This window comes from Emydura macquarii, unplaced genomic scaffold (genome assembly GCF_026122565.2).
Source record: "Emydura macquarii macquarii isolate MOO-44397 ecotype Brisbane River unplaced genomic scaffold, CSIRO-AGI_Emac_v2 contig_2199, whole genome shotgun sequence".
Classification (NCBI taxonomy): Eukaryota; Metazoa; Chordata; order Testudines; family Chelidae; genus Emydura; species Emydura macquarii.
Window position 1 is genome coordinate 2,643,314 of NW_027132336.1, and position 14,633 is coordinate 2,657,946.

The 14,633-nt window shown below is 44.7% G+C and overlaps 1 protein-coding gene across 5 annotated transcripts in view; it reads right to left on the minus strand.

Moving 5' to 3' along the window:
* HTT (huntingtin) overlaps nucleotides 1–14,633 on the minus strand; it is a 199,443-nt gene that overhangs the window by 118,835 nt on the left and 65,975 nt on the right. For all 5 annotated transcript variants that reach the window (XR_010921863.1, XR_010921864.1, XM_067558891.1 and 2 more), the window contains 5 exons: nucleotides 13,695–13,758; nucleotides 13,157–13,257; nucleotides 11,488–11,634; nucleotides 5,116–5,236; nucleotides 4,837–4,913 (listed from right to left, as the gene is read on the minus strand). Coding sequence is in view for 3 of the 5 variants with exons in the window: in XM_067558891.1 (XP_067414992.1) it covers nucleotides 4,837–4,913; nucleotides 5,116–5,236; nucleotides 11,488–11,634; nucleotides 13,157–13,257; nucleotides 13,695–13,758 (510 nt within the window). In the remaining 2 variants the exon portion in view is untranslated. The remainder of the gene's footprint in view (nucleotides 1–4,836; nucleotides 4,914–5,115; nucleotides 5,237–11,487; nucleotides 11,635–13,156; nucleotides 13,258–13,694; nucleotides 13,759–14,633) is intronic.

A 14,633-nucleotide genomic window follows, 5' to 3' on the forward strand; every position in this document is an offset into this window, starting at 1 on the left:
AAAATGATTTCTTTTAGGAAATTCAAATTGATTCAATTCAAGAGCTCTCAAGACCTAGTGGGTACAGTCTAGCCAAAATAGAACTCCTCTTCTAACATGTAAGTTATTTACACAGAATGTAGTTAATTATTTAAATTGAGAGCTCCACTAGTAGTATATTACATTTACACAGTGCCTTTCATTCCAAAAAATTAAAAAATATTTCAACATGTAGGAGTATCTTATCATTTATTTATATGTCTATATTTAGGGAGAAATATAGATGAATTAACTTCATCACAGCTGGAATGTTGCCATGTTTAAGGTGGAATGCAGCAGGTCTTGAACAGTGCATAAAACCACTACATAATAATTCAATACTGGGTATGAAGAACAATACCACATGAAACAGAAAATTGAGGAATTACCTACATACTACACAGATACCACAATGAAATCAAAGATCACAAAAGGCCAAGTCACTTTTCTGTCACTTATTAAATAAAAAGTACCATCAATGCACACAACACGTCACCAAAATGAGTTTCTACTTCACGGAATTTACAATAAATTAATACAAAAGAACAACAGGAGGAAACACAACCAAAAGGACGGTTTGGGAAGAGAGAAGAAAAACACAATAACACGGTCATGCAATCACGCAGGAGCACTGCATGTAGCTTGCGGGTGCCATTTTTTTATTTGAATATGTTATTTGTACATTTTATACATATAAGTTGAAAGTGGAGCAGAATTTTAATGAAAAGAGTTGAGGCATGGTGGACAGGAAATTTCAAGTTTAGGGGCAGCATGAAAAACAATACAGAGACAGGAACGGGAGGGAACAAACAAACAAGCAGTATGAGCAGAGTGAAGAAAACACTGGGAGAGACTAAAAGAAGACAAAGCTGAGAGGCGATATAAGGAGTCTAAACAATGGAGGGCCTGCAAAATGAGAACAAGCAGCTTGAATTTGGAACTACATATGGGACTTTTAACAAGACTGATCCACATAGAGACACTGATTCTGTGCTGACGCAGAGAAGGGCATGAGTTATTTATTAAATCAACCCCACTTCCTGCAGTACTCTACTTTTTCTTTGTGATCTCCCAATGGGGAATTGATTTAAATCATGATTTTAATCATGAAGTGGAAAGCCTCAATTTAAATTATTGATTTTAATCACCATTTCCATTTGTACTTCAGTAATTTTCTGAAGAAAAGTGCATTCTCGTTGGTTGATATAATCATTAAATTGTTGATTTACAACTAAATTAAGCCTTTACACTAGATTTGGTACATATTTTTGCTACCTAGGAGGGTACACTATAACTATATACATTTATTTAAGCAATTATATAGCTTAATATTTTCAGATTTTTACTAACTGTACATTTTTGGTATATTAGAAAATGGTGAATGATATATTGCTTATTTACTAGATATTTAACCTTTTGCTCATTTGTGTCAAGCTACATTAGAATAGTAACTAGAATTTAATTAGACACAAAAACAGCATACAAAATTTATTTTTATTAAACAAAACAACTTTAAATGCTCTGGGTAAATAAATTCTTATCAAAATACAATTCACATTTACGATTAAACTAGAACAGGTTTAGGCCTTAACATATTTTGTATTAAATTCAGATTTCATTTTAAACAGATTTAATTTTAAAAAGAAAAAATAATATAGTTTAAACAAATTAAAAAAAACAGTTTGAAAACAATGCTCTGCCTCCCCTCCTCCCTGCCTCCAAAAAAACCCCCCCAAAAACTATCAATTTTTATCCATCCTTCCAGGCCAGTCAAGTACTGATCAGGTTTGAATCTACTTCACAAATAAAATGAGAAGATCATAGCGCAAAGAGACCTGTCTTTCAGCACACAGATGTGACACATGGTATGTTGAACAGATGGACCTTAATTGCAACAGTATTGCAAAACTGACCATGCATTGAAAAAAAAGGACAAGATGATGAACAAAAAAGATACACTGTCCTTAAAGAGATTAGATTTCACAACACAACTTCAGGCAACCAGAGAAACAGCAAGATTTTGTAATTTTACCACAAGAAATTATATTAAGGCACAGATTCACTGCTACAGATGCACTGCTACAGACTGGGGTCCGACTGGCTAGGCAGCTGTTCAGCAGAAAAGGATCTGGGGGTTACAGCGGACAAGAAACTGGATATGACTCAACAGTGTGCCCTTATTGTCAAGAAGGCTAACAAGCATATTGGGCTGCATTAGCAGAAGCATTGCTAGCAGATCAAGGGAACTGATTATTCCCTTCTATTCAGCACTGGTGAGACCTCATTTGGAGTACTGTATCTAGTTTTGGGCCCCCCACTACAGAAAGGATGTGGACAAATTGGAGAGAGTCCAGCGGAGGACAACAAATATGATTAGGGAGCTGAAGCACATGACTTATGAGGAGTGGCTGAGGGAACTAGGCTTGTTTAGTCTGCAGAAGAGAAGAATGAGGGGAGATTTGAGAGCAGCCTTTAACTACCTGAAAGGGGTTTCCAGGGAGGATGGGACTAGGTTGTTATCAGTGGTAGTAGATGACAGAACTAGGAGCAATGATCTCAAATTGCAGTGGGGGAGGTCTAGGTTGGATATTAGGTAAACCTTTTTCACTAGGAGGGTGGTGAAGCATTGGAATAGATTACCTAGGGAGGTGGTGGGATCTCCATCCTTAGAGGTTTTCAAGGTGCAGCTTGACAAAGCCCTGGCTGGGATGATTTAGTTGGGGTTGGTCCTGCTTTGAGCAGGGGGTTGGACTAGATGACCCTAACCTTCTATGATTCCCCTTGTGATTCAGCCACCAGAAAGGAAGACAAACCACTGAAGTGGAAACCATAAGAAAGCAAGCGAGAGACTAATTCTGTATATGTGGAAATAGGGAGAGAAACCAGCACCTAGGCAAACATGTGAACTCGAAAGACTTGAACAGAAGCCTAATAAAGGGGGGGAGGCACCAAACACTAGCAAAAGAAGGACAGTCAATATGGAAAATGCAAACAAATGATAGCAGTAGCTTACTACTGTATATCTGGTTAACTGAAAACAGCAGCCGCAGCAGAACACACACACAAACGACACTTGGAACACTTCCTACAAGGTTTCACCAAAACAAAAATTCCACAAACCATGCAGATGCACAGCCACACATGTAAAATCAGATATAACATTTACACCTGTGCAGTAAATGATTTTGGTGGACATGCAGCAATACACATATTGGTACCCAAAGGCAGGCTCAAACTCTAAGAATTAACAAGCCCACAGTTATTTAAGTAACAGATCTCTTCTGAAGAGAGAGGCTATGGCTACACCATACAACTTACAACAGTGCAGCTGCACTGATCAATGCAGCTTTGCCACTGTAGAGCAGGGATTCCTAAACTGGGGTTTGTGACCCCACAGGGAGTAGTGAGATTATTAAGGGGGGGTTGCGAGCTGTCATCCCCCATGCATGCTGGTAAGTATGGCATGGCATGGCATGGCATGGGGAGGGGGGAGTCATCATCGGAGGGGGGGGTCATCACAGCCTGAAATATTTTCAAAGGGGGGTCCCAGCAAAAAAAGTTTGAGAACCCCTGCTTTAGAGGTCTCTTCCGTTGACTTAATTACTCCAGCCCTCGCGAGCAGCAGTAGCTGTGTTGGTGAGAGAACTCCTACTGACAGTGCTGTCCACACCGGTGCTTAGGTCGGAATAACTTACATTGCTCAGGTGGGTGGCTTATTCACACACCTAAGCAACATAAGTCACACAGACTTAAGATGTAGTATGTATATAGCCAGACAGTATCTTGGGGTTTTCAAAATCACTTTATTTACATACGTGGAAAGTGCTACTTCACTAATGCCTCCATTTGCTGTTGCCATGAAGTCTCAAGGACCTCTATACCTAATAAAAGCAACTGGAAGTCATCTGCCATTCCTCCTTATAAAAACAGTTATACACTAGTTTCCATTGCCCAACACCTACAGCATGGACATGAGGTATAGGACACATGAAAACAAATTCAGACCAAAAAAAAAAAAAAACAAAAAAAACAAAACAAAAAAAAGGGCTGATTTTTTTCCTCTACAGGTTAATCATTTACACTATAGAGCAGGGGTGTCAAACTCGCTGATGGTGATGGGCCAGATTATCATAAACTGCACTTCCCAGGGGCCATGCAATACCCGCCGCCAAAAAATTCAGGCCATCTTCCCCTTTTCGGTGGCGTGGCATCAGCCCTTTTCAGCGGCGGGATTTCACAGGGGGGCCGTGCTGCCGGACTGAGTGCATTGCCGCTTTAAGGGATTTCTCTGCGTCCGGCATTGCCGGTTTAAGAGTCCCTTAAATCTCTTAAAGTGGCGATGCCGGACGCAGAGAAATCCCTTAAAGCAGCAATGCCCTCACTTTGGCGGCAACACGTCTCCGGACGCGGGCCGGATCAAAAAGGTTCGCGGGCCGTATGTTTGACACCCCTGCTATAGAGTATATAACATTCCTCCAGAACCTTGAAAACCACTTCCTCTTCACCTCTGCCACCACAATGTTTTGTCCATTTTCATTTGATGAACACTGATTTTTCCTATTTATTTGAACAGTTACAATCAATACCACAGAATTTGGACTGTATTTTATAAGACGATGGAAAGTACTGTTAATTAGTTCAATGCCAGCTTTTTATGAGCCTAATAACTTTAGACCTGGCTGCATTAAATCTTTAAACAACTGCTAAATGAGGCTTAACAGCCAATAATTAAAGCGGGGCTTTTGATACTTGAATGAGTGTCCTCTCTTTTTATAAACCTGAATTCTAGAAGCTTGTAAACTGGATGAAGAAACATACCCACAGTGCCATCCTACAGTCCATGTGCAGACTGGAAATGTTGTGGAGAGAAGACACAAAGCTTCACAGCAGCCAAACTGGAAAAAAAATCATCCAAGGTGGGTACATCAATGTTAACAGTATAGGGGCAAGAGCAAAATACATTGTATTTCTATCGTTAACATTTCTTCATTACCTGCTATATGACACTAGAGAGACCATACATACAGCAAGGAAGTACTGAACTGATTTATATGTAATCCTTTATTAAAATTATTCAAAGATTATAAAAATACTCACTGTAAGTGCTCTTGTAGTTGATGTTGTCAATGCATGGGAAACTGCTGAGATAACCCTAGAAAGGTTATTTTCCATAGTGACATCTGTTGGACTTTGCACCATGTTGTAACCTCTGTAAGTTCTGAATCAAATATAGTTATATAACTAAAAGATGGGTATATGAAAGTCAAAAGTATTACAGTGACCAGATGTCCCAGTTTTATAGGGACAGTCCCAATTTTCAGGATGTGTCTTATATAGGCGCCCATTACCTCCCACCTGTTGTCCCAATTTTTCACATTTGCTATGTGGTCACCCTAAACAGTATCTGGTTAAAAATAGTTAAAATGAAACATGAATGATGGTTGAGGAGAAAAAATTGCACAAAATGTTCACCAAATATTTATAAACAAAATGTAAAAGTGAAATGTAATGCATAATCATACCCATGTTCTAAATCCCAATTAATTTTATCTTTGTAGAATTACATTTTAAGCTGAAACTTCTAATGGTATTATTGCTGGATGGACTAAAACCGTTTTGTTTATAGCTCATCTCATTGCAGTGCCAGGGCCTAGCGACACACTGATTTTCCATTGCCTAACTAAGTTCTTTATAAGTCATCACCATTCTAGCATTAGTTCTTAGCTTCTGTTTAAACATATCTAACTGTTTCAGACCACAAAGTAGTGAAATTGCTTCCTTGTAGTATTAAATAAAAGGGCTACTAAAAGCTCTGCAACCTGTATTTTACACTACTATTTAATCTGAAATACTGTAGTATGCATTAAGCTTTATTGTTTCTACAATGAGTAGAAGAAAGAATAATTTTTAATTTTAATGTAAAACAATGTACTTAACCATTTCCTTGTAGTGTTAGAAATCCAGGCACAACAGCATTGTGCTCGTGGATGAAAAAACAAGGTTACTTACCAGTAACTGATGTTCTTCGAGATGTGTTGCTCATGTCCATTCCACTATAGGTGTGTGCATGCCTCCGTGCACGGCTACCAGAACTTTTTTCCCCTTAGCGGATCCCGTAGGGCCACGCACATGCCATGGTATATGAGGCACTGCCAGTCCTATGCCCCCTCAGTCCCTTCTTTCCGCCAACTCTGGTGGCAGGGATGGGCGGTAGGTTGTGGAATGAACATGAGCAACAAATCTCAAAGAACATCAGTTACTGGTAAGTAACCTTGTTTTCTTCTTCAAGTGCTTGCTCATGTCCATTCCACAATAGGTGACTAACAAACAGTACCCTGGAGGTGGGCCGGAGTTCACGATGAGCTGCCTGCAGCCCAGCTCTGCTGAAGTCCACTCCTTCCCATGCCTTGGACACAGCCGTAGTGGGACGCGAAGGTATGTATCGCCTATGTCCTACAGACGAATGGCGTTGGCGAGCGCCCCCGCCCCTTGACCATGGAAAGAGCAGCACTGCAGACACCTCATGCTGCAGTCCGATACTGACGGATTCCCTTTGGGGAAAACACCCCCTCCAGACTGTTGATGCCCCTGGTGGGTGCCGCAACCCCTTGGGGTGAGGAAGAGCGACCCCTTGACGCAGTCCACCTTGCCATTCCTCACCCCCAGAAGGTGATCACCGCCAGGTCCTAAGGACTGATAGGTTCCCTTCCTAAGGCTGACGAATGGGCTCCTGCCACCTGTCAATGTAGTACATGGTCGCTATACTGTCTGTCAGCACCTGTACCTCCCTGCCCTTGATAAAGCAGATGGACATTCTGCAACCCCTGCGAGCGTTTCGCAGGTATTCACATTTGTGTGCCAATGCCTCTCCTCCCTTGGCCAGTTGCCTTGTGAGCCAAGGTGAGCGCTGATAAGGCACTTTACCCTCTGCTTGCGGCGGCCGCTATCAGGGTAACTGAAGGAGCGTGTTCCATGAATGGAACGCCCCTTCCCACATCCCAAGGTACAGGCCACCCTGTGACCTATCAGCTGTTGGCAACATTTGGCTGTTGTCGTAGGGCATTTGTGCATGTGGCCCATCCTGATGGACTCTGTCCCACAGCACAGCTGGGGCAAGAAGGTCTGTTCCATGAAGCAACCGGTCACACCAATGCCTTCCGTAGGCTGCACCTGAGTTAACGTGAACTTTGTGTGTTTATTAGCGGGACCCACCAGCCGCAAGAGATGCCTGACGGGCTCACACTGCTCTGGGCTTGGGACCTGGGCCTGTCTGGGCCGATCATGCACCATCAAGCATGCAGCTACCACTGCCAGGCCTTCAGTAAACACCGTCGGCCAAGTAACAGACCTCAGGATAAGACGTAAAGCGTTAGAGGGAGTCAACCACTATGAAGTGAAGGAACCTTGAGGATGTGTGTCCCTGACATCCAGGGCGGCATAGCAGGCTCCTGTTTCCTCTACTGGAGCTGTGGGGACCATACAAGACTTGAGCCCCTTGTTTGGTATTTGTGAGACGATATGGGACTGCCATCATCCTCAAATCTCTCTTCCCCCTTTTTTTTTTCCTGTAGGACGAGAAAGTACCTCGAGTAAACCCTCTTCCGCCATCACCTGTGGGACCTCTCCCGCTGCTCCTGGCTGAGGCGGCCTCAACCTCTTGGATGTGGAATTGCCATTAAGAGGGAGGAAGGGGAGGCGTTGAGGGGCCAGTGGGAGGACACGACCAGGGGCCCTAGCTCACCGAACTATCTCAAGGACCCAGTGGGCCGAAAATCTTCTGGCTCACCCAAGCCTGAAGGAGGGTATAGGCTAGGGCGCTGCCCTTGCATTCACCAGCAGAAGAGGCCTTTTCCGATTACCCTATTGTCAAGAGGACCCTTACTGAGGGCCTAAGGAGCCAGTCAGGGCAGATGGTGTCTCATAGACCCCGACTCTGTTCTACTGCCCGTAGGTCGTGAGACAGCCGAGGCTGGAACCTCTGCTGTTGCTGTCCCTCTAGACCTGCCTGACACCTGAAGGTCTGTGGTGCATAGTGGCCAAGGGAACAGAGCATGGTCTAAGAGTCAACGAGACCATGCAGTTTCGCCTCTATCCGAACCGAAGAGAAAGCTGACCTGTCCACAGAAGGGCCCTGGATGAGCTGCTAAACCATTTCAGGATAGCCCAGGATTGTAGCTACTAACCTCTGGGCATGCCGATGGCAGGGGTATGGCTCTGCCCACTGAATCAGCAGCAACTGAGGATGCCAGGAGGGCTGCTCTAGTTCCCATGGTACCCTCTTCTGCAATGGCATACAGGTTCAGCATCTGCTGCCGGGCAGGGCCTCAGCAAAGCAACTCACTGAGTCCCCCGAGGCTCACCTTCCACTTGCTGGTAGTGCTATTGAATAAAGTTTTCTCCAAACAAGTCTGGCTTGCAATCGCCCTTGTTTTCTGGAGTAGAGCCCATCTGCCCTGCGTATCCCTGTGGTTGGCGGCAACCACCACCAGGGACCCAGGGCAGGGTGGTAAACAGTGTTCAAACCCCTTGGCTGGGTGTAATACTGTTCTCAGCTCATTTAGGCATCGGGCTACTGAGGAGGGGGTTTGCCATGAGACCCTCACTATGTTGAGCACCAGGAAGGCTACCACGCTGCGGAGCCCCTTGGTAGCATATTAAAAGTTGTCTGACACCCCTTTTGCTCCTTCGCCTCCAGCCCCCAGGTGGAGGCCACCTCTTGAGCAGTTCCTGATGTACCCTAGTGTGGCAGCTGTCAGCTCCCCTCTAGTGGGTTCCACGCTTCTATTGCCTCTAGTGGGCCAGGGCGCGTCCAGTCACCCCGGCTTCCCTAAGGAGGGGGGTAGGGACCCGGGCCCACCCGCTCCTCTGGGTCCCAGCCCAGGGGCACTATGAGAGGCAGCTATGTGCTGCTGGCACTGTTTTCCCAGCTGCACTGTCTTCCCCGGGGCTGATTTTCCCACTCCTTCTGGCTCCTTGAGCCGGATACCTTCAATTGTCCACAGGCCTCTGTACTCTATTCTTCTCCTCCACTTTAAATCAGCTTTCCGCTCTGCACAGCACAGCACTCCTACTCCTCCTGCTTGTGCCCTGACTGTTTGGGGCGGGGAGCTTTTATGAAGCACCTGGCTGGTCCTTCATTGGCCCCAGCTGCCACTAAGTGCCCCCTGATGGTATTTAGTCAGTCCGCAGGGAACAGAGCCCTGAGCATTCTCAGGCTCACATACCTTCCTTCCACCACTCTCCTGCCGTCCCCTGCCCTCACTATCTCACACCTAGAATCAACCAGGGCTCAGGAGCATGCTTCATCTGGTAGGGAGAAACGGGGGGAGGGGGGCGCGGCCTCTGCAGGCCACAGCCCCTCTTCCCGCCGACAGGCGGTCCCCACAGAAGTCCCTGCCCATGGGGCCGAGTCATCGTCCGAGGGCTCATGGTGGCCCTTTCCTTGTACTTGAGGCACCAACTGCACCCCTGAGGGGTTAACAGACCATGGTCCCCCCACCCCAGGAAACGCCCTAGGCCCCCATACAGCCATTGGGGTGACCATTGCCTCTGAGGCCATCCGCCTGGGGCTCTGGCACCTTTCATTGATGGTTGCTCCCCCAGGTACTGCATCCCCAAAAGGACACTGAGGCACCGTTGACAGACCACTGCTGGGGCTGCCCAAAAGCTTCTTACTGTATGGTTACCATCGCTCCAAAGAGCGACCCCCTTGGCAACGACAACCTCGACTACCAGGTTCGTCAGGGGTGACGCAGCCACAGCAGGCATACGGACAACGCTCTGGAGAGCTGGACTGATCCGAGCATCATCCCTGCATCGAGGACTTTTTGCACTCTGCATGCGTCTCGGCGCTGAGTCAAGCTCTGGCGACCAACTCTGCCCAGCCTTGGTGCAGGGTGAACTCCTCAGTGCCAAGTCAGTCTCCGGCATCCAGGTTCTGCACTGCTGGGCAAATTCCTCGGTACAGAGACTGTCTCCGGTGACTGGGATCAGCACCGCGTCCTTGCGGGTGAACTCTTCGTTACTGGAGCGGTGGGATGGACCTCACCAGGTGCCAGGGGGTCAAGACCAGTGTCGGGCGGAGAGCGAAGTCACCCGCCTCGATGCAGGTCAGTCTGGCAACCGCGGCCTGGGATGACTTCTACAGGAGCATTCCTGCTCTACCCTAGGAAATTGGTCTGCAGGAGATCTTCCTCCCTATACCGGGGATCTCTTGAGCATTCAGAGGACCCTAACGCAGGCTTCCCCATAACGTCAGCCCCTTCTCTCTCGTGGAGGCAAGGGTAGTGGTGGCGTATGCAAGGCCAACAAGGCTCTTGCCACCCTTCAGCCACTGAAGTCGATGGTGCCAGTAGGTGCCAAGGGGCTCCCCCACCACCCGAGTCAAGGGAGGCTCCCTGCTTGGAGACGCTGGCTCCAGCAGCGGGTCTCCGTGATCCGACCTCTGTGCAGATTGGTGCTCCACCCCTCCTGCTCTGATGGTGCGGAGGAGTATCCACACTCCGTCTTCACGGTGTCAAGTGGGGTCGGCGCCGATGGTGCCCTCTGCACCGATGGCACGCTGGATACCACAGCGAAGCGGGTTGGCTCGGAGCCGGCTCAGGGGCTCCATGAGCCAGGCTTTCAGGTGGATTTTCCAGAGGTCTGAAAGCCTCTCTCCCCTCACGAAGGGCTCCCCCCACCACACTTCAGGCAGTGAGTGTCAGTTAGCAGGAAAGCCTTCCCGCCGAAAGCGCGTGGCTGGAAGCCATGACACCAGAGCATACCTGCTCCCAGTAAAGTCTGAGCTAGACTATCACTACAACAGTTATTAATCTAACTAACACACAAAAATCCTTGTTTAAAGTTTAAAGCACGGGGAATTAGGCGCTTGCAAGTGCAGGCAGTTCCAGTAATCGTCACAGGCAGAAAGAAGGGACTGAGGGGGCGTAGGGCCGGCAGCATCTCATATACCGTGGCATGTGTGTGGGACTCCAGGGGGCGCCAGAGCTGGCCCTACAGGATCTGCTAAGGGGAAAAAAGTTCCGGTAGCCATGCACGGAGTCGTGCACACACCTACAGTGGAACGGACATGAGCAAGCACTCAAAGAAGAACTAAAAGTTCAACTGACTAACCGGACAGGTCTAATTTCACTGTCCAAACAAACAAACACAAATGACTGAACGGTAATTAAATGTCTAGTATTAACTTTTAATAATCCTAATGGGTTAGGAGCAAAGGCAAGGATTTTTTTAATCATCACTGCAGTGGACAAAAAATTTAAGTTTAGATGCCTACTTTTAAGGTCCTATATAAAAAAAAAAAAGATGGATTTTAAAAGTGCGGAGGATTTGCAGCTCTGATTGAGTAATCAGAGCATGGGTGCTCCACACCTTTGAAAAAAAACCAAGCCACTTCATTTAGATGCCTAAGACCAATATCTCTTTTCAGCATTTGAGAAGTTAAATGCAATATTGCAAATACTGTACCTGGTGATAGTGCTCACGGCAAAGTGAGATGGAGGCTGAGTCTCATGCATTAGGAGTTTCAGGTAGACACTGCTTTGGTCTCTTGCCACTGCCACTACTGGGTCAGCCTGTCCTTGGTCACAATTATAAAACAGCTTTGGAACAAGCCTTAAATAAAGCAGAAAACAAGTAAAATAGGAAGCAAATCCCTTTTTTAAAAGACAGATATCACAAAAACTGATCTGATGTACAATTTAGGGTGAAGTATGTGTAAATCTGTGTTGATCCTTAAAATTGTTACTGTAAACACAAACGCACACTTTCTCCTCAAACACTTAAACCTAAGGAATCATTTACATCCTTACTGGAGACTTGAAGACCACCCACTTTTCCAATTTTACCCTTACCTTCACATTCCCCTATTGTGGCCACTCGCGTTCCAGTCAGGACTACAAGAGAATCACTCTGGAAACAATGTAATTCAAAAACATCTGCAGTGGTGATTGCCACTGAGTAATGAACAACAATTTTCTCTCCTTCCCTCTCTAGGGCTGATCCCACTGCCAGAGTGAGAACACATGCCAAGAAGATCTTCAGCTGCTGACTCCAAATAATTCAGAGTGACACATGAGCATAGTGTGGAGAGTCAACTGACTAATTTTTTCACGTTAGAAAAGTTAAAGTGCACTGAAGACTGAATGCTGAGTCAGATTTCTTGTCTAAATTATAGTGTGATGTTATAATTCATTTTTGTTAACATAGATGGAATTTAAAAACAGTAAAATATATAGTTTAGTGACAGGATAACCCACTGACAGGATACCACTTATTGACTGTTCACCCTGGATTTTGAGGATCAGTCTTTCGCAGGCTTGTATACCACCACTCACTTCAACTTCTGACAACAATCCTTTCCCAATCCCTGTCCTCTCCACTGTCACCGACTAGTCTGTCAACTTTCCCTCCATTCAAGATGAAGGCAGAAGAACAGTCTTTTGTGACACTACCTTATGTTTTATACCACTGAATCAGATGTGAACATGGAAGATAGTTAATTGTTGCATCCTAGGTCTAGGGAACCAGAAAAATAAACAGTTTGCCAAGAATTTTATACATGGCAATAAAACACTCCAAGAAGTCAAAGCCAGCTATGCCTGATTTTCTTAAAAACCCATTAAAAAGTCCTTGTCAGCAAACTAAACAGACGCATGTCGACAAATTGGCTGTATCAAACATACTGAATACCCACAAAGTTTTGAAATGTATGAATACAGTATTTATGACAGTCTGGCCTTTGAGAATGAGCACAAGATTGCAAACCAGTACAGTTCCTCAACTCTAGTCCAAACTTTACCACCAACTCTCTCCATATCATTGAACAAATCACTTAACCTTGTGGATTCACAGTTTCCTCATATTATCTTCACTACACTGATATCTCAAAGGTTACTGTGAAGATTAAATGTATGCAATGCTTTGAAAAATGGAAAGCACTGACTGACTGTGTAATAATTTAAAACAATATGTGATTCAGAAATAATGTATTCCTTCCATCACAAGTAAAATGAATATATATATATTAACAAGGATTAAAATGTAGTGTGCTATGCAAGTGCTAAGTATTATTTAGTTGCAGGCACATGGAGTATTAGGCTAGCATATTATTAAAATCCTTTGTTTTAGCTTTTACCTCAACAAAGAAGATGCAGCTATGTGTCTCACTCTGGGGTCTTCATCACCAAGGAGGTAGATTACAACATTGTTGAGCACTCTCTCCTGAAGTTTTAATAGCTATAGGAATAGGTTAGTATAAGCAAAGATGAAACATAACACATTTTTATTGCTCTGACCAACTTTACAGATCATTAAATATGCAGTTTGTAGTGCCAGCAGATAAAAGGGTAATTCCTTTTTAGACACATGTTACTAATATAACTGTTCAGTGATGTAGAAGTAAAACTATGTATTTATATAGGGAAATAATCTAAATGTTATAACTTTTTTTTAGTCATACTATAAAAATCTGTATTTCAACAGTAAAGCAACTTTACACCAAGGCCTAAGAATTAGACCATGATTCAGCAAAGCATATGTGTAAATCCCATTCGTTTTAGTAGGTCTTAAGCACCTGATTAAAATTAAGCACATACTAATATGTTTTACTGGATCAGCACCCTAATCCCCCATCATAATGCTTTGATATAATACACAGAAGATAAGTTTCTTACCCCAGTATAATGATGAACACCTCTGTGCAAGTTGTCTGCTTTTCCTTCCAAAAAACTGACTAACCTTAATAGGTAAAATGGACAAAGACAGACCACATTACTAACCATCATTAAAGTCACAAGATTTTTTCCTTAAGTATTACAGAGTGTAATTAATTTTTAAAAGAATTAAAATTTACTTTTCTTATTCAGGCAAAAAGGTCAGAATAAGCATGTTTGTCTTTTGAAATAGATTAACTATGTATTGAAATGGTCGAAACAGAGGTTCTCAAATTTTTTTTTTCCTGGGACCCCCTTTGAAAATATTTCAGGCTGTGACGACCCTCCCAAAAAAGTGATGACCTACCCCATACCTTGCCACCTCACCTCCCATGGCATGCCACCCTTACTTCTGTGCTGCTGTTGAGTGTGGCACTGCCTTCAGAGCACCCAGCCAGCAGCCGCTGCTCTCCAGACACCCAGCTCTGAAGGGCTCTGGGCTGTCAGCCATGCACAGTCCCAGCATGCACATCCCCATAATAACTTTGCGACCCCTTGAGAGGTCCCAACCCCCAGTTTGAGAACCCCTAAAGCTTCCGACATGCTGAACTAGGATCTGGCTAGGGCAATTTTTTATTAGTTTATTTTTAAAATTAAGACTTCTATCTCAAAAGACTTCTATCTCTGTGGCGAATAAGGGAATGTAAAAGCAAGGGTATACTACAGTATTATTTACCTACACAGTTTGGTGGAATAAGTGAAAAGTGAAAAATCGTTGAGAACAACTAACAAAGAGCTTAAAATGTGTACTGCATCTGTGACCCCAATAGATTTCACAAGAGTCCAGTGATGTTGAACACTGGGCCATATCTATCCATTCACAGTTTCTTAGGGCTGGTTCACACTTACCACGTGATTCAGCGGCAGTTGACAGGAGTTACGCAAACTACGCAGAGTAGT